This window comes from Gadus chalcogrammus, chromosome 18, assembly GCF_026213295.1.
Source record: "Gadus chalcogrammus isolate NIFS_2021 chromosome 18, NIFS_Gcha_1.0, whole genome shotgun sequence".
NCBI classification, from domain to species: Eukaryota; Metazoa; Chordata; class Actinopteri; order Gadiformes; family Gadidae; genus Gadus; species Gadus chalcogrammus.
In genome coordinates, this window is record NC_079429.1 from 9,204,700 (window position 1) to 9,231,397 (window position 26,698).

The window sequence follows — 26,698 nt, forward strand, 5'->3', positions numbered from 1 at the left end:
GAACCATTTAGCTGCGAGTCAGACACTCCAACCACTATCCTGGTCCCTGGTTGATATGAAGTAAGTAGTACAAGTTTATGTATTGGTAAAACCACACAACCCTGGTTGTAGAAGAAGAAGCATTACATGGCATGATCCTAATATAACCTACATCAGAACAAAAATAACATAACATGCAACAACTGGAAGTTGACATTTATTGTGACAAAATGCACATGAAGGAGTGTATGTTGACTTACAGCCTGACAGACCTGGAGATCAACCCCCTGTTTGAAAGACACTAGCCATGAGGCTTATGTCAACAGTGACACACACCTTCCACACAATCCTCACAGAACCCTGCAAGCCAGCTGCAGATTCAAACGTCAGCATACATTTGAGCAACCTAAACAGCTGCTCCTACAGAATGGATCCCAACAGCCTGCTTTTCTCTTCTTGTACAGCTTCCTGCAGATCGACATTAGAACGTGAAACAGAAAGTGCCTAAAGCGTGCAGAAGGAAGGAGTGATTTACATTGTGCCCACAAACCTGGAGTGCATAATGATGGTTAAACAGCAGGAAAAATAAATAAGCATAAAACAAAACCACTTATTATTAGTTTTAGGTTAACATGGTTAGGCAATGGGCTTTTCCTGCTTCAATAAAGTTTACAAGGCCACTCATTGTTGGAGCTGGGCAATGTAGTACATTTCACTACAGATCTCATTGGTATAAAAAGCAACCTCTGTTGACTGCACATTATTTGATCATAAGCGTTTCTTCAAGTGACCCCCCCCCCCCCCCCCCCCCCTACATCTACAGTACACATAGGTACAGTAATATCTCTTTCAGATTTCTTAAAAGCTATGTTTTCACATGCACAGACACTAACAGATAACCGCAATAGTTTCCTTTCATACCAACAGAAAGGAACAGTGTTGTCCCACCACAAAGACCCCACAAGAACAAACAATACGCAATATGACTGTTAAAGACAATGGTCTATTAACATTCTTTCATTTAAATAGTAAAGCACTTTAAAGAGTGTATTATCAGACAAGATCTTTTTGAGGCTAGCAGCCCCTAATAAATAATTATCTATCTTTCAAGCCCAAACACTTTCTCTTGAGGGTTCCAAGGTTTGCAAGTCCTACCTAGTTAAAAACCTTATTTTCAATCAAACTTATTGATTTGTCTGTTAACATTTCTTCACTGCTTACAAACTTGTAGCCAAACAGTTTCAACGTCGACCCACAAACCTTCTGAACGACCTGAGCTATCTTGAAAGGTATATTCGCCCGCCACTTTTCTACTTGTTCCGAAGATTTCTTCTGCGTTGAATAAATGCCACCGGTCTCCTTGGAGGCCTGTGTGTTGCTGAGAATCCAGGCCTTCACCTTTGAAGTAAACGGAATTCCAGCAAAATTGTACATCTCCAAAGCCTTCTGCAGGGGGAACCGGGCGATGTCCTCATAGCGCACCAACATGTAGCGCCGACGCAGCCACAGTGGCTGCTTCAGGCCCAGTTCGGCCGACATCCTCAGGTTGTTGCAGTTCCCTTTGAGCTTACTAACCTCCACGTCGTCGATGGGCACGTCCCCATCCTCGGCCCACTGCTTCCAGTTCTTGTATCGGTCGGCGAAGGCCACAATGCGAGACGCCAGCACGGCCCTGGGGTCCCGCACCAGCTGGATGAACCTGACGTCCAGGCCCGGTTCCTCGGCCAGCAGGCGCAGGGTTTGCAGTTGCCGCACCCTGACCAGCTTGATAGCCCTGTGCGCCTTCTGCAGGCAGGACTCCGAGGCCAGGGTGAGGTTGAGAGGGCCGCAGCGCCGGTTCTTGCAGGAGTGGTGCTCGAACACGCCTTTGACTGACGGACTGCACACAGAGTCCTCACACAGGGAGCTGCTGGAGCTCCTGCGGAAGAGGTCGGCGGTGACGTGGGCCACCGGCGCCGGCTCGATGAACCTCTCCAGCAGGGAGAAGTCACAGAGGAAGAGCCGCCGGAGGACCTCCGGGTAGGCCCAGTTGGCCGCCGTGCCGTTGACGCCGCCGGTCGCCAGGGTCAGCCTCTTCTCCACGTGCCACAGCGGCTCATACAGGTAGAACATGTTGTCGCTCTGCTGGTTGAAGAACTCGCCCATGAACGAGGAGCCCGAGCGGGTGGTGGACAGCAGGAGGATGTGCTTCCGGCCGCCCGAGCCCTCCGGCTGGTGCTGGGTGCGGTTCTCCACGCGCCGCTTCAACAGGGTGAAGGCCGGGTTGGGCTCGCGGGGGGACGCGTGGTTCAGGCTCGCTGAGCCGTTGTGTCTCAGGAGTTCACGGGAGGACAGCACGGGCTCCAGAGGGGTGCGAGGCGTCTGCCTTAAGGTGAGCTTATCGGACACCCTGAACACATGGGGAGGAGTCACAATGGCACGTTACTTGGTTAACACGAATAGTAAGCGGTCCTTGAAGTGGAACTTAGCACAGGACAAATAGACGTTTTATGTTGCTAAATGGTTAAAGAAAATGAGAGGCTGTTGAAGAAAACACAAAAGCGCTTCATTGATCACTGAAATAGGCTTACCTTGAAATTATGTTGTTTTCCTTCTCGATAATAACAAGTGCCAAGAAAAAGACAATGGATATTGTGTATTTGATCCTCATCCTTGGATGTAGATGTGGTTGGATATACTGTTACAGACTGCTTCTTAATAGGTTCTGCCAATCTCGAGAGCGTTCAGTGGACTTCTTAAAGAGCCCTCCGGTTATTTACATTCCCCATTGTGGCTGATGCTTCTTCCTGTAAATGAAATGAACAATAAACTGTCAGTCACAGTGGAGGAAATTATAGAACTTCAACTGTCCTTAAATATGCAGCGTCGGTTTTCGGTTTCTGGTTTGATGACACTATCATTTGTCAGTTGTTTTCAGCAATTGTGACGTACACAAAAATAATATTGGTAATTGTATATTAAGACCCCAATTTTACCCAATATCCATATTTACCTTAAGAATGTAGTTGCTTGAGCCCTTGCTGATGATGCTTAGTCATGCACATCAAAATACAGCTGTAAAAACTATTTTGGTACTTCCCCTATCTTGAGTTGGATATAGAGATTAAGACTTTTGAAACTGATTTTGATTATATGTATCCAAATAAAAGGGTCTTGAAAGAGAGCTTCTTTGGAAACTTATTGAGTCAGCTTGTGTGGAGGACCATGTTATCTTTAAACACACCAGGGAACTACAGAAGCATGGCCACCCACCAAGCATGACCTGCTGCACCACAACAGAGCAACGTTGACCTTTAAACCTTTGCATCTCATTGCCAAAATTTGTCGAAAGATCCTCAGCTGGCTGGCAGAATTGGCAAGGAACATTCTGTCTATACACTATCATTTTGGCTCTTCAATATAGACAACAGACCATCCACAGTCCTGTTACATCTGAGCCTCCTCAAACTGTGTTGTGTCCCTTCACCCCACCAGTGGGCACCTAAAAAACAGGCCTTTCCCAGCTGCTCCTGTCTGTCAATAGTGGGAGGAGATATTCACCCTAGAGCATGGCAGCTGATACTAAAGTCAACATAAACCTTCAACTAATATGGAAACCAAAAAAAATACTGCTTGAAGTTGGTGTTTCTGCCACAGCTGGGTTCTTTTTTTATAATAGAAGGGGCCCATAAAAGAACACCGTTGAAATTCCGGCATCAACATTGAGCCACAATGCCTGCCACTCGGATTTCAATACAAGACTGTACAAAACTGCCCCTGCAACAAAACATGCCAAATATGTAACGCAATATGTAAATGGACCATGACTTCAACAGCCGCATAAGGGGACACACGAGTATTGAGAATATCAATGGCTTACTTGTTAAAGTATCAAATAGTCAGACTAACGACCATAAGTCAACGCCATGGCAACCACACAGTAGGGGAGGCTTTTAGATTTCCCATTAAAACCAGCCTTCTGTAGGAAGGGAAAGTATCGTGATGCTTGTAACATGGCTGTAACATGGCTGTAGCATGGCTGTAACATGGTGGCAGACTGCTGTACCGTGTTCAACTCTTCTACACGTCTGGACGTCCAGTTCTCACATCCTGCTGCTGCGACCTTTAACCCGGGGACATAGTCCGGGCAACGTAGCCCCACTCCTAAAGGCCCACAAACTAAACATTGGAAATAGTTGGACACGGCCTGTGAAATTCTGTGAGATGGTATGGGAAGGTTTAGGGGTCCCGTGTAACACTGTCAATACGCAACGATGACGACGGCTTATGAAATGGTGAATGGCGGTTTGTACTGAGGGACTGTCGGGGGGATATCTCAGGCAGGTGGGCCAGGGTCTCCCATAAGGAGGGAATCTCAGATCTCTGTTGTACACCCCCACGGTGCATACGGAAAAAACACAAGGCCCTCTGACAGAGCATAGTGTCCCAAAGGCCAAAAGGCAAGGCATGAACTCAAAGAATCACTCACACGTCATGGTTATCAATGACTAAGCTAACAATATGTTGCTGGTCGTGTATGCTCGGAGACACAACATGCTCCCCGTAGACCAATTACTCTTTTATTTTGGATGGAAACGCTGACAGTGTATCTGAAGAAATAAATAAATAACCATGAACTCAGAAACCATGGATGCGCTACAATGAAGCCTTTTTTTCTAGTTTTATTTCCCCCTCATAGCTCACTGACTTTAATAAAACATTCGGGGGAATTGTGACCTGTCTATACTGATATAGGTCACCTTTGTTTGTGATTAAATAAGAAAATGACAGTCATACATATTATTAATAAACATACTCTCAATACTATGTTTGGTAAGATTTGACCATAGCTGTGGCGGAAAAAATATGCATCTTCTTCTCAAATATGTTTCAGAGATGGAAGGAAGGAATATAAAGCAATGTTCTAGTTCACCAAAGTATGTGGCTGCAGATTTCATCATTTATATGGCATGCTAGATCCTCCCAAATTACCTAAGCTTTTTTCACAAAATACTTGTCCTGTGTAAAACCACCATTAGCTGACATTTCTGAATATTCAGAAACCACTGAGGCATGAGACACATTTGATCATCTGCTCATAACGAAACCGTGAATGCACCATTTATCACCTTGTTACAAATTATATTAATAGCTGCCTGTTATTTAATGTAAATCCTTTGTGACAGGAAAATTGAACATCAGTCAGCCATACCAATTGTAATTCGGTTTCTATGGAGGGTGTAGGCTGAAGCACACTATTTCGTGCGTTAAATATAATAGGACACATTTGCTCACACGCACCCCACTGCATGTGCCATCTCACACAACTGTACATGAGGAAACAATGAAGCTGAATGTATTAAGATGCCATTTGAAATCCGTTGAGTTAAGTTATATTGCTAAACAAACATAGTTTACACACGTTTGGAGTAGACCTATAAATGATAGGAAATCGTTTTTTTGTGAAAGTGTGTTCAAACTATAAACATCTGCGAAGTATGTTAATAGACGCAAAATCATCAGGCAATACCCACCGTTCAATCTGTTCAACGCAACAAGTTGCTGCGAAAGATAGCGTGACCGCTTACATCCTCTATGAAACAGTCCCTAAAGTTAAGTTTGTCCTTCGTGGGGGACTCCAGAAAGATAAAATATCCCCATTCTGTCAAAAATCTTTTAACATTTAAATTATCGATATTGATTTAACAAGAACTAAAATTAAAAAAAAGTATTAGTTCTCGATAGTTACGTCTTGTTGCGCTCTCATTTTCCCAACCCCTCTCCAGTTTGAGATCGTTCAATAGAGTTGCAAGTCGGCAATTGCAACTCATGCAATCACAGGGGAAACTTAGGTCAGACAAAACACCAGTAGGAGGCCTACTTGCTCGATGCTGTCTACCTTCACGTAAAGTGCCTTGTCTATTGGTTTGTTCATTATGGACAAAAATGGACAATAACTTTTCATGTTTTTTTTGTTTTAATATTTTAAAATACAAATTAGAAAGTCATATTCAGGGAGTAAATACTATTACTGCGCTAATTATTTACTTAGAAATTAAGGAGGCAAATACTACCATCTAGTGTACAACATTATGTTGTGCGTTTACATTTCTGGATTATTTTGGGTATACTTATGACATACAAAAGTATGCGAATATGTAGTTTATTATATTTAAATGTAATATATTAAGTAATAAACATTTTAGTATGTTGTGTGTTTTCTGTAGGCCGATATATTACATAGCTGTTCCAAACGAACTACAATTCCCAGCATCGGTCCATTAGTAATGACGTATTCAGAGACTCTTCAGGAAGGTTGCAAATTCTGTTGCGTCAGTAGCTTGCGCACTTACATCAAGAAAGGTGAACAATTATCTAATCTGTGTTGGTAAGTAATACGAATTCAATTATTTTGACCGTCTAATAAGGTTAATGATGGGAATGGCGTATATTATGTGTCATGTTATCCTTGTACATCCTATATTTTGTTATTATGTGGTTACGCCAATGTGATTAAACATGCTCTTCTTATCTGTTGGGGTCAAAACTGTTTGGCAAACATATATTTGACTGGAATCTTGTATATACCTATTGTGTTGTCATCTGTTTATTGTTCTACGTTTGTCAACAGAGAGCAAAACAAATCACAATGTTGGTGGCGAGACTAGCCTGCCTGAGGGCTCTCCCGGTGGCGGGGCTCCGTCCCGTGTTGGCACAGGGCACTTCTGCCCTGAGAAGCCAGGCTATGCCCACATGGCAACCTTTGCTCAGGAACCATCAGGTATATTTCATTTCCATTGTTGAGGTCTGCCTTCTGTTGTATTTGTTTGATTAAGCAGTGCCATCTATCCAGGCATTTTCACTCCTCACATCTATGTGTTTTCTTAAAATATGGTCTCTACCACTTGCATCCAGCCACATGCATCCAGGGGCATGCATCCAGCCACATCTTTTTAATGTTTTCTTCATTGCTAACTAATGTGGATCGAATGGGGGGAACCTTATGATCCAGATTCCTGCCTCAGCATTAAACTTCATTGGCCAGGAATTACTCTACTTGGTTTTGGAATATGTAGTTGTAAATCTGATCATACCCTACTGATCTAAAATCAATATAGTTCACGAAGCTTCAAATGATGGTATGTTATCCTATCATTTGTATAACTTGCATTAAGAAATGGTGAATGTTTGTAATGTTTTTTTGGCATGTGTGTACTTTTTCCTTTACTAGGGTTATTCCACCAAGGCCAGGTTTGGTTTCCGTCGCAGCAAGACCACCAGAGACCAGCTCAAGGAAGCAGCCTTTGAGCCAGCATCAGAAACTGCCATGAAAAGTGAATACAGCCACTTAACCCATCAAATCCCTAACTTAGTGTGTAGACTGAAGTGTTGTCAATACAGACCGAAAAAAACACCTTCATGTCTTTCTTGGAGTTTTGGAGCCACAATCTTCTTATACCACCGTTCTTGAAGCATATTTTACTTGTATCATTAGTTAATAGTGCAGTTGAATCTGATTGTCAAAGTGGATTAAGTGAAGCACTAAACGTGTTGTTGACTTTGTCTGTAGTTGATGGCATGGGAAGGATGATCCTGGCTGGAGGAGCAGCTGTCGGTCTTGGCGCACTGTGCTATTACGGACTAGGCATGTCTAACGAAATCGGTGCAATTGAAAAAGCAGTGTAAGTCAACCTAAACAGGCACACTATTGTCAGGCGTCTTCACAGATACAAGACAAACCAGATACTGGCAAACAATACAGTCATTATGATTTATACTTTGATGATCGCATTTATGGCGCACTTGAATATACTATTTATCTAATTGACTTGCAAACCAAATCCAAAAAAAGTAGTTTGTAGTTTAATGCTGTTAAACTATCACAATTTTTATCTATCATTCAAAATGTTAGGAATAATTTGAAATATATAAAACCCTACACTAGCAAGCATTAACCTACACCACCAATATATGAAGTACATCCTAAATCATTAGGCTATTCAGGTAAGCATTGGACGTGTTTCTTTATTGATGCCACCGTCATCACCGTGGTCTTGTCTCCTCGGCAGGATCTGGCCGCAGTACGTGAAGGACAGGATCCACTCCACCTACATGTACTTTGCGGGCAGCGTTGGCTTCACAGCCCTGTCTGCCGTGTTAGTGAGCCGGACGCCCGCGCTCATGGGTCTCATGATGAGGGGTTCCTGGCTCGTAAGTCAGCCTCTTTCAATCACGCGATGTCCTGGTTGTGATCATCCACTTGTCTGCTTATCTACCTGCGCTTGTCTGCCTTAGCCTTCTCCAGACACATTTAGTTTCGGATCAGGTTCGGAGTTTCGTGTTACCGTGTTACCGTTGTAGCTTGTAATAAGTTGTATTCCAGTTCTCCTGATATATATATTTTATATGCCTTTCTTACATTTCCTACTTTGACAGGCAGTCAGCCCTGTGCTTATCTGCCAGCTATCCTTTTCTCAGGGTTTTTTCCCCACTCGTTATTAGTATTGCCTTTGTCATTTAATAACTGGATATTTCTATTCAGCATTCTAATACATTGCTTACGTTCACAGGCAATGGGAGCTACGTTCGCAGCAATGATTGGCGCTGGAATGCTGGTCAGGTCCATATCGTATGAGCAGAGCCCTATGCCCAAACACCTTGCCTGGATCCTCCATGCAAGTATGTCACTTATCAGACAGCGTATGTTGTCTTCTAGAGCGCAGTGATTTGGCTGTTAAGTTTAGATGATGTGTAACGCTAAATTTTTTTTATCCCCTGTATCTTACCGACTGAAATATTAGTCCACAAATTACTACGCATTATTGAGCAGCTTGAAACTTTAATTTAACTCTAGACAGAATCTAAACTTGAAGGCCAGACCATGAATGATTAGGCACAAATGTACATTTATTTGGGTGACTATGAAAAACCATCACTTAACTTATTCCTCATCCCTAAGGTGTGATGGGTGCAGTCATAGCCCCCATGACCCTCCTGGGAGGGCCCCTGATGTTGAGGGCCGCCTGGTACACGGCGGGCATCGTTGGAGGCCTCTCCACCGTGGCCATGTGCGCGCCCAGCGAGAAGTTCCTCAACATGGGCGGCCCTTTGGCGGTGGGCTTCGGAGTGGTGTTCGCCTCTTCCATCGGTTTGTAAAACGTCATAAGATCTTCAGTAGGGGTGGGGGAATAAATCGATTAACACAGTTAAAACAATAATGAATCACAATTCATTATTGTTTTTTTCAACTTCCAAATATTTTTATAACGCCTTTTTGTTTAAGGTTTGCCTTCTTGTGTTTACCTTAATGGATCACTTCTTCAAATACCAAAATGACAATCTTCTATACACTTAACTCTGCTTTCATGCCACTATTTGCCACAAAGCCTTTCTTTGCGCACAGCGCTTGGAAGTAGATTTTGAAATAAGTACTCCGATGTACTGAATCGATTAGGATTTGGGACTCGTAAGTACTGAATCAATGTTTAGATTCGATCAAATTGTGACCCCAAGGATCTAATTCCAATTGCATTGTGAGACATCAAAAGTTTACTGTCCTTCAGCTTCATCTTCTTTATTTAATTTTTACTACTACTGTTTTAGTTCTTTATCAACTGCTTTTAATGCGAAGCGTCACCATAACCACCTGCCTATTGACGTGGTTATTTACACTCCTCCCTCGTCTTTCGGTCCACCTCCAGGCTCCATGTTCTTGCCCCCCACCTCCATGTTCGGAGCAGGCCTGTACTCTGTGGCGGTCTACGGAGGCCTGGTCCTCTTCAGTTTGTTCCTCCTCTACGACACGCAGAAGGTCATCAAGAAGGCAGAGACATACCCGCTGTACGGTGTTCAGAAATTCGACCCCATCAACGCGTAAGTCGCTGACTGTGAATCTTGAATGTGAAGCCAATGTAAGCTTCACTGGGATTCACTCATCCTCACCACTAGACGAACATGACTTGTATTTGAATATCCACATTAATAGTTTGGATTAAAACAATGCTTTGTCAACAAGACTTTGTGGAAAGACATGACGATGTGTTATGTTATTTTCTGTAGGTGTATGGGGATCTACATGGACACGTTGAACATCTTCATGAGGCTTGTGATGATCCTCTCTGGGAATGGCAGGAAGAAGTAGAAGACCACCGCCCGCTGGTGTTTGTTTTCTGCATCAACCGTCAAATACTCAAGCTCCTTGTTCAGTCTACTAGCAGTATACCTACAACCAGCCCGCTGTTGTTTTAAAATTAAATCAAGTTTATGAACACATTGTGGAAACGCTTGCTGTGCTCTGGGGAAAAGTTCTTTTGTTCGTCTTGTCAATTCTGGTATTCCAAATAAGCGTTCAAAAGTTTTATGAAAAGAGTGAAAAATACAAATGTATTTGTTATTGCTCTCGCTCGCAGAGGAGGAGATTTGTCAGCATCTCTTGGGGTCTTGGAGATTTCTGAATTGTGTTCCAATTTTTTATGTCTATTTATTTTTACGAGGGGATCATCCTGTTTTGGCAAAGAGACAAAGGGGAAACTCATGAATATGAGATGTGGAAATGCTCAGACATGTGTTGTATTTAGCTCATTATTATACAGTACACAATCTACAAATGCTACTAGTAAGATGGGGTTAATGAGACTTCTGCCAGATCTGTATATTCATTTCGGAAATCAATAAAGATTATACAATTTTGAATTCTCTTTTTCTCTGTTTGCATTAGGAGAACATGTACTGTAAAAAAAAAAATGGGTGTTATATTCGTACACTATTGCCAAATTATTGATGTTTACTTTAAGAAACTCACTTTAACTGGACAAACTGGCCTGGCGTTAAGATTATCCTCACCAACACCTTACTCCTTGTCTAATTTGACCTGAGAGTGCTCAATGGGGGATCTAAAGATAACCTTGTTGACCTGCTCATTCATAACCAAAAGAAGCTGGACATGTTTCCTATGTGAGCTTTTCTGTTTTTGCTTAGCACAGGGATAATGACAGCCCTGTTAAGATTGACAGCGATATCAGTCAGACCATATAAAGGTCAGGAGTACGTTTTAGGAGAGCTGGCTATAATTCTGTACCATAGCTATACCATACCAACTTTGTGAGCCAAACAAGCAAGCACAACATAATGGAGATGGAAAGAAAACCACTTAACTAGAATGACGAATATGTGCATTTATTTATCACACTATATTTTATATTTTATCTGCCAATGTATGTACTTAATTACCGTATTCAGGATACCATCTCAGATTAAATGACTGGATATCTATTAGGCGACGGACACAATCGTGTCAGTGAAGTTCCTACAACGACCAGATAGTGGCAGTAATGTGCTGAAAGACAAAGAGCACAACCAAAATCTTCAGAGAACAAGAGTGTTGTTCTGTCTGGTCTGTTGTCAAATATTGTGACATATCAGGAAGTAGCTAATATACGTCCCTGCTAAAAGCATCATGATGAGACAAGTAAGTTTATGTTATGTTATATTAATACAATCTGCTATCTGGACAAAACGTGTTAATTTACCTCGTTCATAGATCAATGCGACACAATTCTCCTCAAATGTACTGACATCTGCTGTCGCCGCGTTGTGGTTCATTTTTCGTAACTTTGTAATGGTCGCTGTTCAAGCTCAATTTAAGTACAGCTCATAGCTGATTACTTTAAAAAAGGTCGGCACATTCATTTAATCCAGTATACGATGTGTTGATTTAAAAGCCAAACGACCAAAGTTAAATGCAAACAATCAGGTCACTCATCAACTGTGTTCCCCCAGGACGACAATGATGAAGACGTGTCCCTGTTCGATGCAGAGGAGGATTCTGGGCAGAAGTCAAAAAAATCGAACTTGAAGTGGGTCTTCTTACAACTCTATATTAATTTAATACTTTAAATCCTATCTACTGTCCATTACAAAACATTAAAATTGAATGCTTACATCTATTTTGTACATTTATAGGCATCCAGTAGCGTCATTCTTCCACCTTTTCTTCCGAGTTACTGCGATTTGTGCATACCTGCTCTGTGAGGTTTGGAGTAGCAGCTTCATCGCCTGTATGGTCACTATAATCCTCCTGCTGTCCTGTGACTTCTGGACTGTAAAGGTACTTCATCATGGCATGATTAGATGGCGTTACTCTGGATGATCACCAGTTGTGTATTGCTTAGTAGTTAACAAAATATCAAGTCAATCAATGTTTTTATAAGGGATATAACCAATCTAAAATTGGGCATTATCAGTTGGTATGGTATTTCAGGTACCAAGATTCTTCTTCAAATAAGTCAGCAGGCCTGCAGCAGGCCTGCAGCATGCGGCAGGCATGTAAGAAGGGGATAATGTCAACACTTTATGCAAAAAAGTGTTTACATTATGCAAACTAACAACAATCTACATCGATACTACAGACATTGAAATTGATCAGTTCTTAAATACCATATAATTGTTGTATAGAACAGTATATATATATATATGTATATATATATATATATATATATATATGTGTATATATATATATATATATATATATATATATATATATATATATGTGTATATATATATATATATATATTTGTGTGTGTGTATATATATATATATATATATATATATGTGTATATATATATATATATATATATATATATATATATATATATATATATATGTATATATACACACACATTTCTGGTGGGAGGGGCAGCAGAAGCTACAGTATTGGCTCTATTTAAAAATCTTTAAAGCAGAAACTTGAACTGCCGTGTGTGTGTGTGTGTGTGTGTGTGTGTGTGTGTGTGTGTGTGTGTGTGTGTGTGTGTGTGTGTGTGTGTGTGTGTGTGTGTGTGTGTGTGTGTGTGTGTGTGTGTGTGTGTGTGTGATTTCCTGGCAAACCCCAAATACACAAATTGCATAATCTATTCACAGAACATCACTGGCAGATTGATGGTAGGTCTGAGATGGTGGAACCAGGTGGATGACAATGGAGAGAATCATTGGGTGTTTGAGTCAAGAAAGGTGAGGTGTACATCAGCCTGCAAACTAACTATTTGTTATTGAACCCCTACTTTAACATCCCTATCCAAACATGTGAATATTCTGGTTAGCTTAATTCAGTGGGCTGCATTGTAGAGATGTCCATTGTGTGCCAGTATCTTGCAATTTACATTTGTATTTTTTTCCCACCAACCATAGGCTACAGGAAAGCAGCAGACAGGCAACTCTGAGTCTCGTATCTTCTGGCTTGGGCTGGTGGTGTGCCCTGTTCTCTGGGTTGTATTCTTCTTCAGCACCCTCTTCTCCTTTAAGATCAAGTGGCTGGTAAGTGTTGGCGTTGGACGGCTAGGTTCCTGTGAGGCTGCACACATGCAACTCTTGGAAACCTTTTTTTGTATTCTCTTGTCTCACCCACACAGGCTGTCGTGATCATGGGCGTGGTGTTACAAGGGGCCAACCTGTACGGATATGTGCGATGCAAAGCAGGGGGCAAGACCAGCCTGAAGAACATGGCTACCAACTATTTGGGCAGGCAGTTTCTCAAACAGGTGCTGTGACTTTTGGTGTTTGCCAAATTCAAGAATGTCAGCTTTGATTGTTGTTTCATGCGTTTTTTTAATGCAATATATCTTTCACCCCCGCACAGGCTGTGTCTAAAACTGAAGAGATGTGAAACTCGACGATTCTACCAAGTTTGCATACTTCTTAACACCATGGCATAGAGTTTATAAGATGTTGGATACGATGGTTGTTGGGATTGAATGTGCATCTGAATGCAAATTGAAATGAAGTTCAGATTTATTTTGTTGTTGAATACATTTTTCTTTTAACTATTACATCAAACAAACAGTATGTTGTTTGACCTCCATTGTCGTGGAGTCCGGGACTGCGATGCAACAGCTTTTTTAATCTGAAAGGGATGTGGTGTGTGTGTATGTGTTTTTTTTCTACTTCTGAGTATTGGGGCTTGGGACATTTGGTTTGAAATAATCACTCTAAATTATTTTACAACATTGCAATGACAAGACACGGGAATCCTCCCCTTTCTTTTCCATACGTCTTGTTTTTGAGTGTTTGCTTTCATTGCATCTTCCTCAATGAATGGTCATATTGTACATGTGGTATAGTAAAGATGGCTGTAACAATGTAATGTATTCAATGCATTTGTAAATAACTAATGTAAAGAGACTTGTGTGGAACATTCTTCTTTGTGAATACATTTATATAATGTTCCCAACTGTTGCCATGCTAAAAAACCTGTTAAATATAATGATAAATTGTATACATGGATATAATTGTGGTCAATTATGAACATGTATACGTGTTCAAACTATATTTTTTGCTTAAAGATTGATGACAAGGATGACATAAGTTAACAATGGTCATTAACTATTTCGTTTATAAATTATTTAATATAAATTATCGTGGTACTGTGTTATTTGAGAACAGGTTAGATTAAATGACACAATTGATGTGATAATTAAAGATATGCGATTCAAAATCGAATATACCATAGACCCGATTAAGCAGGGGCAAGCCTTATGTTTTGGTTTTATGCAATACAATTTCTTTGCCACAACAAAGATGGCGTCTTTGTTGTACCGAATGGCTACTCAAGAGGCGGAAGCGGAAGAGACCCGTTTCCTCCACAACAGCAAATTCAGGAGGTCATTGTTTTGAATATTAAAGGAGTCTACGATTATACATAACGCAGTTTGCCATCATTTAATGGGAATATTCTTCGAAGCTGAAGATGATCCCAACCGAGGATGCATCCGCAAGGAAAAAGGAGATCGAGGAGAAACTGAAACAGGTCGGAAATAAGTGCCATGGGTGTGAATCGTTAACTAGCTAGATAGCGGTCTAGATAGCATTTCAATATGCGTTATACATTGCTTTACTCATGGAAATGAAATGAAATGCCTTTGTTCTGATGCCTTGCCTGTATTTGGTTTGTCGTTCACTACAAACTGTGGAGTACAGGAGCAAGAGACGTTGTCATTCATCCGAGAAAATCTGGAGAAGAGTGATCAGCTGACTAAAGGAATGGTATGAAGTGATACACACAACTGTATCACTGTATTGAAACCGCTACATACAAACACACATACACTCACCAAAACTGACCAACAGTAATCAATACAAGAAAACATTGCTTCATAATATGGTTTCTCGATATACTCTTTTTCCTTTGTCACAGGTCTCCATTCTGTCATCATTTGAAAGCCGTCTCATGCAGTTGGAGAATTCAATCATACCGGTCCACAAGCAGACGGAGAACCTGCAACGGCTGCAGGAGAATGTGGATAAGACGTTGTCCTGCATGGACCATGTCATCAGCTACTACCATGTTGCTAAAGACACCGACAGGATCATACGAGAGGGGTGAGAGTTTTTCTGATTATGACATAGTAATATCTGTGTTATTAGGCTGTTTTTCAATTGACGGTTTAATGGAGTAAACTGGATTCCAATACAATGTAAATTTGTCCGATCCAGTCCAACGGGCAGACTGGCAGAATACCTGTCCTGTATTGCTAAGATCCAGAAGGCAGTGGAGTATTTCCAGGACAACAACCCAGACAGTCCAGAACTCAACACAGTGGTACAGTTTTATGGGTTTCAAATTGTATCACTTAAATTTCATTGTAAAGAGGAAAATGTCGGCTAGCCCCGTGTTGAACTGTATTTTTCACTCATTTATAATCTCCAGTCTTCTCTCATAAAGTCAAAACTTGGGGAAGAATAGCCTCGTGGTTAATGTGGTATCTGCTCATTAAGGAGTTGGTTCAGATGTCCTGTACTCTCTGGCTAGAGCTAGTGTCATTCTAATAGCATTATTTCTGTTGTGTATTTGCATTGAAATTCCTCAACCTCACAGAAGCCAAATTTCCCCATGACAACAGCCATCGCCATCGTTCGTTCTCCCTTGTTTGTCGTACAGAAAGCCCGCTTTGAGAAGGGCAAGGAGCTGCTGGAGGCCGAGTTCCGCAACCTGCTGACCCGCTACAGTAAGCCCGTGCCCCCGATCCTGATCCTGGATGCCCTAACCGTGGACGACGAGCTGGAGGTCCAGGAGGAGGTGATGCTGGAGCACCTACCTGAGGCAGTGCTGCAGGACATCATCTGCATCTCCGGCTGGCTGGTGGAGTACGGACGCAACCAGGGTACAGGGGATTGCGCGTGCATGCACACAATGAACACGCATACACACAATCACGTGCGAAACACACTCACAAACCCTTGCACACGCTAGCAAGCACACCCTCACAAATGTGCAAACACACACGCTCACATGTACACACACACACACACACACACACACACACACACACACACACACACACACACACACACACACACACACACACACACACACACACACACACACACACACACACGCACACACACCAAAAATGAGGGCAATTCTAGTTGAAACACATTCAATAATTTTGAGGTGTTTCATTATCACCCCGAGGAAGGCAGCAATTCCCTGTGTGAGTCTCCATTACAAAGTGTACCCCGGAGGCAGCTTTAACAAGACTCAGATGCATGCAGTTAATGTTCCCAGAGAAACCCCAAGACATCAGTAGCAGGCCTGTTAGCACGCTCATTACAATCCTGTCTATACCATACAGTCAAGTGAGTGAATGTGTTGTCAGCATCAGTTCCGAACAATGTCCTTTGAAAAATGTATATAATACTTGCATTGTTTTTCCCCAATCTCACTCTCTTCCCGTAGATTTTATGAACGTGTATTTCCAGATCCGCTCCAACCAGCTTGACCGCTCCATCAAAGGCTTGAAGGACCACTTTCGCAAGAACAGCGCCTCGTCGGGGGTGCTGTACTCGCCCGCTGTCCAGACCAAACGCAAGGACACCCCCACCAAGAAGGCTCCCAAGAGACCAGGTCAGTCCCCCCCCCCCCTTTGGGAAATAACTCCCAGGGTCCCCGTGATTTCTTCGCTCTCCCCACTGCTTTCACCACTCAGGGTCCCGGATCATTCAGGCCAAACTAAAATGATTACTTTCATTTTTACGATCGCTCACCACGCCCCATTTCACGCGTCATGCCACGCTCGGAAACCAACTCCGAAAGAGGTCAAAACCGCTCTGATTCGTGGATCCCCCTTTCATTGTTATTGTCGTGTCGCTCATGTGCCTGGCAGTTGATGAGAGTGCACGTACCACACAGCAGGAGGCGTACGTTACTTTGATCAAAAGCCGACACTGGTCCCTCTCTCCCTCCCCTGCCCCCAGCCCCCCCACTCCATCCCCATCATGGACCTTATACACCCTCCTGACCCCCTCACTAACCTTTCCTCCTCTCCTTTCCTTCTAAATCATTGTGTGGCGATGACAGTCTACATATCAGGTAAAGAGAAGGCGGCCTTGTTGTTTAATCTTTGTTAAGTGTGTGTGTCTTGTGCGGCCATTGCTCGCTAGCAGTCTGACGGATGCAGCGGTACACGTTAGTCGACAGCACCTGAAGAGATTGCTTTTTTTGCACTTTTAACGCTGTTGTAGTAGTTGTAGCGGGCATAGTGGCATCATAGCACAGATGTAAATACATTTGGTATTATAGTGGCATTATGGCATAGGTTAGTGGTATTTCCCTCCCACTTTGGCTGTTGTTTTTGAATTAAGTTGTAAGAACTGTGGGTGAATTAGCTTATTGATGCTCAGGGTTTTTGCTTGCCCTGCTGTTCGTGGAGACGCCACTAATGACATTTAAGACGCCGCTTCTTTAATATCATCTAACTGAATCCATATGGACTCACCGCATGAGTTCACTGCTTAATGCGCTTCCACACGTAATCGTCGCAGTTGCAGATTCGCTGGATGTTATTGAGGCATTTCTGGCAAATGCAATTAAATCCTTACTCGTTGACGGCAGCCATCGCCTGCTCTAATAACAATTCATTATTTTGTCCACCATAACCCTCTACATTTTTATGATTAGGTTTCATTTATTTGCTACTCCACTAACGCCATTGCATTCTTTTACTTGCAATCTTTATTGTCGTCAATTGTCTTCTCTCTTCTCTGTGCATCCCTAAACCATGTAACAAAATGTTTGTAATAATTGTCATAACAATATGTAATTAGTATTTGTAATTATAATGGCTGGTTTTGTGTTTTTTTTCCCCCCTCCCAAACCTAACCTGTTTATTGTGCCTTTTTTTAATTTTGTGTTAGGTATTGTATGTTTTTTGTACACAGACACACACATGGTAGATCTAGCTGCTCCTGTCTCTCTCTATAGCGGTGCTCTTGTCCTACTGTGGTGTATCAGGGCTGGGGGTCTTGTCCTGCCCGGTGGTGGGATGGTGTGTTTGTCCGTGTTTCAATACTCACCCCTTAGCTCTACCCCCCCCCCCCCCCTCCTTTCTTTTTTCTTCTCTTTCCCTCCTCCTCCTCCTCCTCCTCCTCCTCCTCCTCCTCCTCTCGTTTCTCCTCTTTGGCTGCTTCGGGACGCTGGTGGTTGCCATGGGGACTCTCTTGCTCCCCCCTCACTGTGTGTGTGTGGTGGACACCAGGGACCATTCGCAAGGCTCAGAACCTTCTCAAACAGTACTCACAGCATGGGCTGGATGGGAAAAAGGGGGGCTCTAACCTCACTCCTATGGAAGGTAACGCACCTATGGTGTACTCTTCGGTGTCTCTCTCTGTGTCTGTCTGGTCTTCTGTTGGTCTGTCTGTCTGTGGGACACACACACACACACACACACACACACACACACACACACACACACACACACACACACACACACACACACACACACACACACACACACACACACACACACACACACACACACACACACACACACACACACACACTAGCCGTCTCTTAGACATAATTTGAAGGCAGAATTAATGGAACGTCATTGATTCACGAGTTCCAAATTTGACCATAGATGGATGACTCCGTTTGGGAATGAAGCGGACCATTTATAGTCATCCTCCTAGTTGGTCCGTACCGAACAATGGAATCCGCTGATTCCAGTGTTCGGTACGGACCCACTTTGGGTAGGGCCTTCACAAACTACAAACAAACACACACACGGTTACACTCACACATCTCTCCGGGTGCTCTCTCAGTCCATGCCCCCCTGGGCTCCACTCTACGCAAAGCGGGTGCCCCCCCCTCTCGCCCCTAGCGCCCCCCCCCCCCACCCCCCCACCCCCCCATTTCCTCCTCTCCGTCCCTCTTCTCGGGTGCTTGGTGGTGGTCCGCAGATAGATGTTAAGTCCAGACTCTAGGGGGGTGGGGGGCGTCCCTCAGTGGACCCCCGGTGATGTTTCATTAAATCTCAGGCTAACCCCCCAACCCACCGCTACCATCCAACCCAAACCACCAGATCACGACCCGCGGGTCAAACATCACTCTGACGCCCTGAACGAGAAGCACGGGGCTGCCTCGGGTAAGCGGGCCGGCGACCAGACCCACCTCACACGCATGAAGAGAAACACTGTGGCTCCTCGTCACGGCTATCGGATAAGAGGAGTTAGTTCAGGACCATGAAATCGTTTCAAAAGAGATACACTAATTATTTAGATTGAGAAGATGATCCACGAGAAATCGTTTGTTAAGTGTTTATACAATACAAGTCGAATAATAATATTTTATAACACTGCTTATAATATGGCTTCCAACTAATCTAGGCCAGTACCAGCTTTGAGAACAGGGGAAGAAGAGGCCAATAGTTCTTATCCTTAAAATGACTGAACTGTATATTATTATAATGATAACAGGTATCCTAGCCATGACGTGAAAGTGTATCTTTAAGAAGCGAACGCGAGCACAATATCACAACATAATGTCTAAAGCATGTTCTAGTTTTTTTTAACATGAGTCATAGGCCAGTGCAGTAACGGACACACCATCATGACGTTCCTGGCCGTTTGAAATGCCGAGCGGTCTCTGAACCCCCCCCCCCCCCCGCCGTCTGCCTCCCAGGGAAGGATGACGTGCTGGACATAGAGATCGACTCGTACATTCACTGCATCAGCGCCTTCGTCAAGCTGGCCCAGAGCGAGTATGCGCTGCTGACGGAGATCATCCCCGAGCACCACCAGAAGAAGACCTTCGACTCCCTGATCCAGGTCAGCCCTGGCGCCACTGTGTCGTAAACGTGTCAATCCCTTTTAAACACACTGTTTTTCAGATAATTATTTGTTCGGTTCAAAGAGAGATGCACCACTGTAATTTTGAATTGGTGCATATTTTTGCAAATGAATTGAGTTACAAATGTAGACACACCTAGGGCATGTTGTACTTTCTCCTCATTGTGACCAAGTCACAGAACGAAGTCGGGGGCTCTTAGACTATATTTCAATGTTCTGCTACCACAAAACTAACTTTAAACTATAAGCCAAGAGTTTGGGGGAATCTCATTATTTTGTAATAAAACAAGTTTAGTTATTTTTAGCCTTATGAGAAACAAAGGATTGTTCACAATACGAGGTAGTGGCTTTGTGTGTGTGTGTTTGTATATGTGTATGTCTGTGTGTGTGTGTGTGTGTATATATATTGTACTAGATGACAATCATGTTCAAACTGCACCTTAACCGCTCTTTTGCACTCCTGTTTAGATCTCAACCACATTTCGTTGTCTCTGTCCTTGTACTCTGCACAATGACAATAAAGTTTAATCAGAATATACATATACTGTATATATATACATATACAGTATCTATATATACACACCGCTGCCTGCAATTGGTCGACAACGCCACGTCAATGACTGTGTGTGATCCCACCGTGACACACGTCATCTCACCATGACACACGTCATCTCCCCGTGACCCGCGTCATTAAACTTTCCACGGGATGCCATAGACAATATGGTATCCCGTGGAAACCGCCCCTGTTCAACAGCCTACGCACACACACGGCAATCTGGGTTTTCCCCTGGGCCTTGACGTTTTCCCCTGCGACCTTCCTCCTCCCCGCCACAGGAGGCGCTGGACAACCTGATGCTGGAGGGAGACAACATCGTGTCGGCGGCGCGCAGGGCCATCATGAGGCACGACTACTCGGCCGTCCTCACCATCTTCCCCATCCTCAAGCACCTGAAGAACTCCAAGTCTGACTTCGACAGCACCCTCCAGGTAGGCGCCGGGACGTCCCGTACACACGGTACCAGGCCGCGCTGAGCGATGGTCTGAGCGGCGGTATGAAACCAATGAGGCTACGGAAACGTGGCTGACCCCAGGGACACTCATTGGTAGACGATGCAGCGTTTGGTGGTGTTGTAGTTGTTGTTGTTGTTGTTGTTGTTGTTGGTTGTTTATGTTGGTGGTGTGAATCCAGGGGACGGCGGCTAGCACTAAGAACAAACTGCCCACTCTGATCACCTCCATGGAAAGCATAGGAGCCAAAGCTCTGGAGGAGTTTGCAGACAGCATCAAGGCAAGACCCCTTATATATATCATAGATATTAGGTTGAATATAGTAAATACAATGAATATTCCTTTTTATTTTATTGTACGTATATATTCAGCTCTCAAAACATATATTGTCTAACCCCCCTACATGTTTGTTTTTTTACCATAGAACGATCCGGATAAGGAGTACAACATGCCCAAGGATGGAACTGTCCACGAACTGACAAGCAATGTAAGCCATTGCAGTGTTGCTTCTGGTTGTGTGTTTGTGTGTATACACAGCAGTACAAACTCACAAACACCTGCCTACTAGGGTATCTCGCTCTCTCTTCTTGCTCGCTCACTCGCTCGCTGTTGTTACTTCCTCAGGCAGGGATAGAGACCCCTTAGTAACAGCTCATTGAACAGCACTACCTTAGTCAAATAGACTGAAGTGGCTCTGGTCAATGTTTTCATCATCTCTCTCTCTCTCTCTCTCTCTCTCTCTCTCTCTCTCTCTCTCTCTCTCTCTCTCTCTCTCTCTCTCTCTCTCTCTCTCTCTCTCTCTCTCTCTCTCTCTCTCTCTCTCTCTCTCTCTCTCTCTCTCTCTCTCTCTCTCTCTCTCTCTCTCTCTCTCTCTCTCTCTCTCTCTCTCTCTCTCTCTCTAATATTCACAGGCCATCCTGTTCCTGCAACAGCTGCTGGACTTCCACGAGACGGCAGGAGCCATGTTGGCCTCTCAAGGTAGAGCCAAGTCGCTTTGAGGGACGCCAGAGACACGCTTCCATCATCTTAGCCTTGAATAAGATACCATTTTATATGCATGTGAATTTTAAATAAGGATACGCAAGAATCCATGAAGAATGATCACTGCATTTGTAATTGTGGGTACTGGTTTGAAAAGATTCATTATACATAATTTCTGTAGTACTATATGTCCATACTCTCAACCTTCACCCCTCAGTCGTTCCAGGACCCAGCCATCGGTCTCTTTCCTCGGCTTGCCTTGCATGCAGTCTTTTAAGGGGCAGTGAACCCAAAATCTTTTTTCCGAGGCACGTCGACGTCAAAACAAAGGGACTCCATTAGTGGTGTGTGTGGATGTGTGGAGCTCCATCTTGATGGATATTTCTCTGAGCTTCTCGGATATTTATGATATAACGCCGTAATGTCTTGCGCATTTCATACATGCATACGTACATCGATCACTCTTAACGCTCCTACACAATGACGGTAGTCTAATAGCTTTAAATAAACCTCTCAAAGTTGGCGTGGGTCATCAGCATGGGTATAACTGGCCCCCTCCTTCCCGGAATTCATAGTTTTATCTTATTTATTTTATGTTCCCGATTTATATTTTAGAATTTGCTAAAACAGGGGGTTCACCTTCCCTTTAAAAAATGTCGTGCAATTTTCCAATCTAACCTCTGGCAAAGGTCACTGTCACTTTATTTTATAATCGATTGCAAAAACAGCATCCAGTCGAATTCCTCTTCCTTCCGCCCGTTCCCCTCGCCATCTCCTCCTGCCCATGCGTAATGTCTGCATACTTCTTCCTCCTCCTATCCCTTTCTGTTCTCCAGCAATGTGGTCTTGACCTCTCATCGCACCCTGTCCGTCTCTCTGTCTGTCTCATCCCTGTTCGCTACTTGGCTTGTTCTGTACTAACAAAATTATCTTCTAACCTATTGCACCTTTTTTTTTCTCTTCTCTCTTCTTCTCTGGCTCTTGTCTTTCTCTTTCGCCTTGCCTCTGCCCGCTTAGTACTGGGCGACACTTACAATATACCTTTAGACCCCCGAGGTAAGCAAAAGATGGCCCTGGAACAAGACCCCCTACCCCCCCCCCCCCCCCGTTTTACTCTTTTTGATGAAGTTGATATTTTCTTAGCTTTACATGTTTTTATTTCTCCTAGGGATTAATTTGTAAAGTGTATCTAATCAGTGATGATTGTGATCTTAACAATTGCTTCTCTTTAACGAAAACAAAATGAGTTTGAACAGTGGCACAGTTCTGTTTCTTTGATACACAAATGACTAGCAGTTTCTTTGTGTGGTCTGCCATGGAAACCGTTTCATTATCGTCTGGTGAATTGAAATCTGTGAGTTTGTTTCTTTAATGGAAGAGGAAACTTCCCCAATATTAAGCCAATGGAAAATAGAGCGATATCCAACAATGTTTAAAAAAATGTATAAATGCAAATGTTTGACACATCAGGTGGCCCGCTGCTCATGTTAAGTGTTATAAATGTACGTGTTGTTCCAGAGACCAGCTCCTCCGCCAGCAGCTACAGCTCAGAGTTCAGCAAAAGGCTCCTTAGCACGTATATATGTAAGTGGAATAATAGTAAAAACTAAAAACAAACCCTCACAGTCACAGCATCGGAACAACGACATGTGTCGCTCTGCTTTGTGTGGTGTTTGTGTGTGTCCAGGCAAGGTGCTGGGAAACCTACAGCTCAATCTGCTCAGCAAGTCCAAGGTGTATGAGGACTCTGCTCTGAGTGCCATCTTCCTGCACAACAACTACAACTACATCCTCAAGTCCCTGGAGAAGTATAAGCACTCGTTTTGTCATTGGGGTTTTTCCACGCAATTGCCTAATTTATTCTCACAATGTGATTATAGTGTTAATTAGAACACTGATACCATTATCAAACTTGAAAACAATTTACTATTGTTCAAAGTATTGTTTAAAGTAATCAAATACCAAAATCGAATAATTGTTTTTAATAATACTATAAAAATTATACAAAAAAGATGTTCTAATTTAATATGTTAATAATAATACAAATTTCTTGGCTCCACTATGATGCAGGGCCAGCTGTTTTTACATTACTACAGTACAGTTTCCCTTTAGTAAGGCTCTAGTCTCAAGTTGTTCATGTCCTCCCTCTGTGACCTGTGACCTCTCAGATCGGACCTGATCGCCCTGGTGAAAGTGACCCAGAAGAAGGCTGAGGTTTCCTACAGAGAGCTGATCGAGCAGCAGATCCAGATGTACCAACGCAGGTAAAAAAACAACGACACAACATCAGGAACAACGACTTGCGTGTGTGATCTAGGGTCCCGACCTGACGTCTTCTTACCCTTGTGTTCTCTCCCAGCTGGTTCAGGGTCACGGAGCATCTGACCGACCGGAACATGCCCGTCATCCAGCCTTACAACAAGGTCAGCCTACACAGATTGAGGGAACGAGGAACCAGGAATCATGCCTCGTTCTTTTGATTTAAATAGACATGAACAGATTCTCATTAAAAAAAATGGCCGAGAGGCCAAGCAAAGCAAAAGGAAAGAAATATTATACGTTCAGGAAAACAAGGTTGACGCTTTTATATGTGCTACGTTTCAGCTCAAAGACAAAGAGCGGCAAGTGATCAAAGACAAGTTCAAGGTAAGGTCCGGATGAGGGGTACACACTGCAGGGTCTCACTGCTTCTGGTCATTGTTTCAAGAAATGCTTAAAAATAGCCTCCCCATTTCCATAAACAAATCCTCACCTCCACCCCCACCACCAGGGCTTCAACGACGGCCTGGAGGAGCTGTGTAAGACCCAGAAGGGCTGGGCCATCCCGGACAAGGAGCAGCGAGACTTCATCCGCCAGGCCCAGAAGAGGGTGGTGTCTGAGGGCTACAGGGCCTTCCTGCACAGGTGACTAGCGGGGTGCTGTGTTCAGCTGGCTACGCACAGGGCTCCTAGGTTCCAGAGCAACTGCAACAGAGCAAATACAACAAACACAGGGTAGTTCTGAGCCATGAAGTTAAAAAAGTCAAGGCACTACGACTAATTAGTTGGTGTTAAGAAAATATGAAAAGCACAAATACACAGTTAGTAGTTACACATTTTTTCTTTTTTTAATGTCGAATCAAATATGTACTTCTACATATACATATCAGTCATATGTTTTGTATAAATATCATGCATTTTATTTGTCCTAGGTGGCAATTGGGTGTGTCAAATCAAAGGACAGGGTTAGGGTTACAGGACAGGAGAAATTGAATTAGTATAAAAACAATAAAACATTAAAGAGTTATTGGGCCGATGTTGCTGTGCCGAACTTTCCACACGAGAGAACCTGTAGTTTGTTTGTTGTTAAAATTACGTTACGGACGGTGCACTTTTCTAGAACAAGAGATATTGATGGACGCATGAATATATAATTCTAAAAATAAATAAAACAACTAGATATGGTAGATACAAGTTCATGTTGTTGTTGTTCTTTTGTTGCGTAGATGCGCCAACATCCAGTTCACCAAGAACCCGGAGAAGTATCACAAGTACCGGCCGGAGCAGGTGGAGGACATGATCGAACGGCTGTTTGACACCTCTGCTTAAGCGCCCCGCCCACAAATCCTCACATGGACGGCCAACCCCTCCCTTCCTCCAGCACTAAAGAAACCCCTAGTTACAGCCACCCCCCCCCCCCCTAACAACAAATAAACCTTCTCTGAAGACCCCCCCTAATGCCACGATCCTGTATGTGTCCTAATGAATGTTGGTGTGATTCTTTTTTGTACAAATATATGACAATTATGTATTTATATGTAATTTACTTGGATGACTCCAAATCGAATCAGATGAATAAAGGGAACCTGTATCACTGATTATTGTTTTCGTTTTTTGATGAATAGAGCCTGTTCTATTGCAGACAGGCAGCACATCCATACACAGATCCTTCTTGGCCTGCATTTATATCGATTTTCTATCCCGTGCTCCCTCAATAAATAAGTACAGTTAGAACCTCACATTCACCCATTCACAGTCGCAAGCCAACGGCGGTGTCCACCATACCTGCTTGGAGGAGCAGTCAGGGGAGGTGTCCAGCTCATGGACACCATGACCCTTTTAGCTGTGAGGAAGCAGGCATCGATTAAGCTCAAAGCAGCCATAAAGGTGTCATTATAAACGTAGAGAAGCCTATGTATATTTATAGTAGTTTGTCTGATTTAGTATTGGATCTTACTTTTTAAGAATGTATATATTGAGTGTAGGACATCAATGACATTATAAATGGGATGGGTGTGTGAGCATCTTGGTGTGAAGAATCACACTAGACCCACAGCCTGCCAATACATCAATCATCAGGTAATCTGTTTTGTACAGAAGGGGCTCTCCGTATAACTCCGGACACTTGGCAACTTGGCCTAGATGGAAAATTTGTTATGAAGTGTTCTGATGTGGCAGACAACACGATTTTGGTGGTTACAATTCCGTCTGAAAGAGATGTAGGCCTACAGATTGTTATGGTTACTTTTTTAATTATTGTAACTACATAGATAAAAAACAATGAGTGATTTCTGTTATTTTATTGTATTGTATTTTATACATTTATTTTGTCCCTTTAACGTTGTTTGACCCAACTAAACCAACAGCAGAAGCA

General features: G+C 43.1%; 4 protein-coding genes across 10 annotated transcripts; 3 read left to right on the top strand and 1 right to left on the bottom strand.

Annotated features, from left to right (window-relative positions):
* Positions 1 to 795: 795 nt before the first annotated feature.
* On the bottom strand, positions 796 to 5,748 carry LOC130371365 (carbohydrate sulfotransferase 3-like). The gene is made up of 3 exons (XM_056577127.1): positions 5,493 to 5,748; positions 2,550 to 2,765; positions 796 to 2,368 (listed from the first exon to the last, which is right to left on the bottom strand). The coding sequence occupies exons 2-3, from the start codon at positions 2,627 to 2,629 to the stop codon at positions 1,135 to 1,137; spliced, it is 1,314 nt and encodes a 437-aa protein (XP_056433102.1). The 5' UTR covers positions 2,630 to 2,765; positions 5,493 to 5,748; the 3' UTR covers positions 796 to 1,134.
* Positions 5,749 to 6,247: 499 nt separating this feature from the next.
* ghitm (growth hormone inducible transmembrane protein) lies at positions 6,248 to 10,651 on the top strand. 2 transcript variants are annotated; one of them, XM_056576903.1, is made up of 9 exons: positions 6,248 to 6,346; positions 6,590 to 6,739; positions 7,190 to 7,292; positions 7,529 to 7,640; positions 8,028 to 8,169; positions 8,529 to 8,637; positions 8,918 to 9,106; positions 9,660 to 9,831; positions 10,018 to 10,650. In XM_056576903.1, the coding sequence occupies exons 2-9, from the start codon at positions 6,608 to 6,610 to the stop codon at positions 10,097 to 10,099; spliced, it is 1,041 nt and encodes a 346-aa protein (XP_056432878.1). In that variant the 5' UTR covers positions 6,248 to 6,346; positions 6,590 to 6,607; the 3' UTR covers positions 10,100 to 10,650. The 2 variants fall into 2 exon arrangements, with proteins under 2 accessions (XP_056432878.1, XP_056432879.1); XM_056576904.1 differs by lacking the exon at positions 6,248 to 6,346 and having other exon boundaries at positions 10,018 to 10,651.
* A 666-nt stretch (positions 10,652 to 11,317) lies between these two features.
* On the top strand, positions 11,318 to 14,352 carry tvp23b (trans-golgi network vesicle protein 23 homolog B (S. cerevisiae)). Its single transcript, XM_056577092.1, has 7 exons — positions 11,318 to 11,425; positions 11,737 to 11,813; positions 11,920 to 12,064; positions 12,877 to 12,966; positions 13,144 to 13,269; positions 13,365 to 13,493; positions 13,592 to 14,352. Exons 1-7 carry the CDS (start codon positions 11,414 to 11,416, stop codon positions 13,616 to 13,618), a joined length of 606 nt encoding a protein of 201 aa, XP_056433067.1. The 5' UTR covers positions 11,318 to 11,413; the 3' UTR covers positions 13,619 to 14,352.
* Positions 14,353 to 14,501: 149 nt separating this feature from the next.
* exoc7 (exocyst complex component 7) lies at positions 14,502 to 25,938 on the top strand. Of its 6 annotated transcripts, XM_056577085.1 has the most exons (21): positions 14,502 to 14,758; positions 14,929 to 14,994; positions 15,146 to 15,330; positions 15,445 to 15,550; positions 15,890 to 16,112; positions 16,688 to 16,855; positions 17,309 to 17,320; positions 18,486 to 18,578; positions 19,311 to 19,373; positions 19,910 to 20,055; positions 20,911 to 21,063; positions 21,266 to 21,364; positions 21,509 to 21,571; positions 21,996 to 22,062; positions 23,584 to 23,649; positions 23,753 to 23,873; positions 24,234 to 24,329; positions 24,425 to 24,488; positions 24,670 to 24,711; positions 24,836 to 24,969; positions 25,551 to 25,938. In XM_056577085.1, exons 1-21 carry the CDS (start codon positions 14,699 to 14,701, stop codon positions 25,651 to 25,653), a joined length of 2,130 nt encoding a protein of 709 aa, XP_056433060.1. In that variant the 5' UTR covers positions 14,502 to 14,698; the 3' UTR covers positions 25,654 to 25,938. The 6 variants fall into 6 exon arrangements, with proteins under 6 accessions (XP_056433060.1, XP_056433062.1, XP_056433061.1 ...); XM_056577087.1 differs by lacking the exon at positions 19,311 to 19,373; XM_056577086.1 differs by lacking the exon at positions 17,309 to 17,320.
* Positions 25,939 to 26,698: the final 760 nt, after the last annotated feature.

Coding starts and splice junctions, on each gene's coding strand:
- ghitm (XM_056576903.1), top strand. CDS start 6,608: ATGTTGGTGGCGAGACTAGCCTGCCTGAGGGCTCTCCCGGTGGCGGGG. Junction 8,638..8,917: donor TGCCTGGATCCTCCATGCAA/GTATGTCACTTA, acceptor CTCATCCCTAAG/GTGTGATGGGTGCAGTCATA. Junction 9,107..9,659: donor GGTGTTCGCCTCTTCCATCG/GTTTGTAAAACG, acceptor GTCCACCTCCAG/GCTCCATGTTCTTGCCCCCC.
- tvp23b (XM_056577092.1), top strand. Junction 11,814..11,919: donor TCAAAAAAATCGAACTTGAA/GTGGGTCTTCTT, acceptor GTACATTTATAG/GCATCCAGTAGCGTCATTCT. Junction 13,494..13,591: donor GCAGGCAGTTTCTCAAACAG/GTGCTGTGACTT, acceptor ACCCCCGCACAG/GCTGTGTCTAAAACTGAAGA.
- LOC130371365 (XM_056577127.1), bottom strand. CDS start 2,629: ATGAGGATCAAATACACAATATCCATTGTCTTTTTCTTGGCACTTGTT. Junction 2,369..2,549: donor GAAAACAACATAATTTCAAG/GTAAGCCTATTT, acceptor CCATGTGTTCAG/GGTGTCCGATAAGCTCACCT.
- exoc7 (XM_056577085.1), top strand. CDS start 14,699: ATGATCCCAACCGAGGATGCATCCGCAAGGAAAAAGGAGATCGAGGAG. Junction 14,995..15,145: donor ATCAGCTGACTAAAGGAATG/GTATGAAGTGAT, acceptor CCTTTGTCACAG/GTCTCCATTCTGTCATCATT. Junction 23,874..24,233: donor ATCCTCAAGTCCCTGGAGAA/GTATAAGCACTC, acceptor GTGACCTCTCAG/ATCGGACCTGATCGCCCTGG.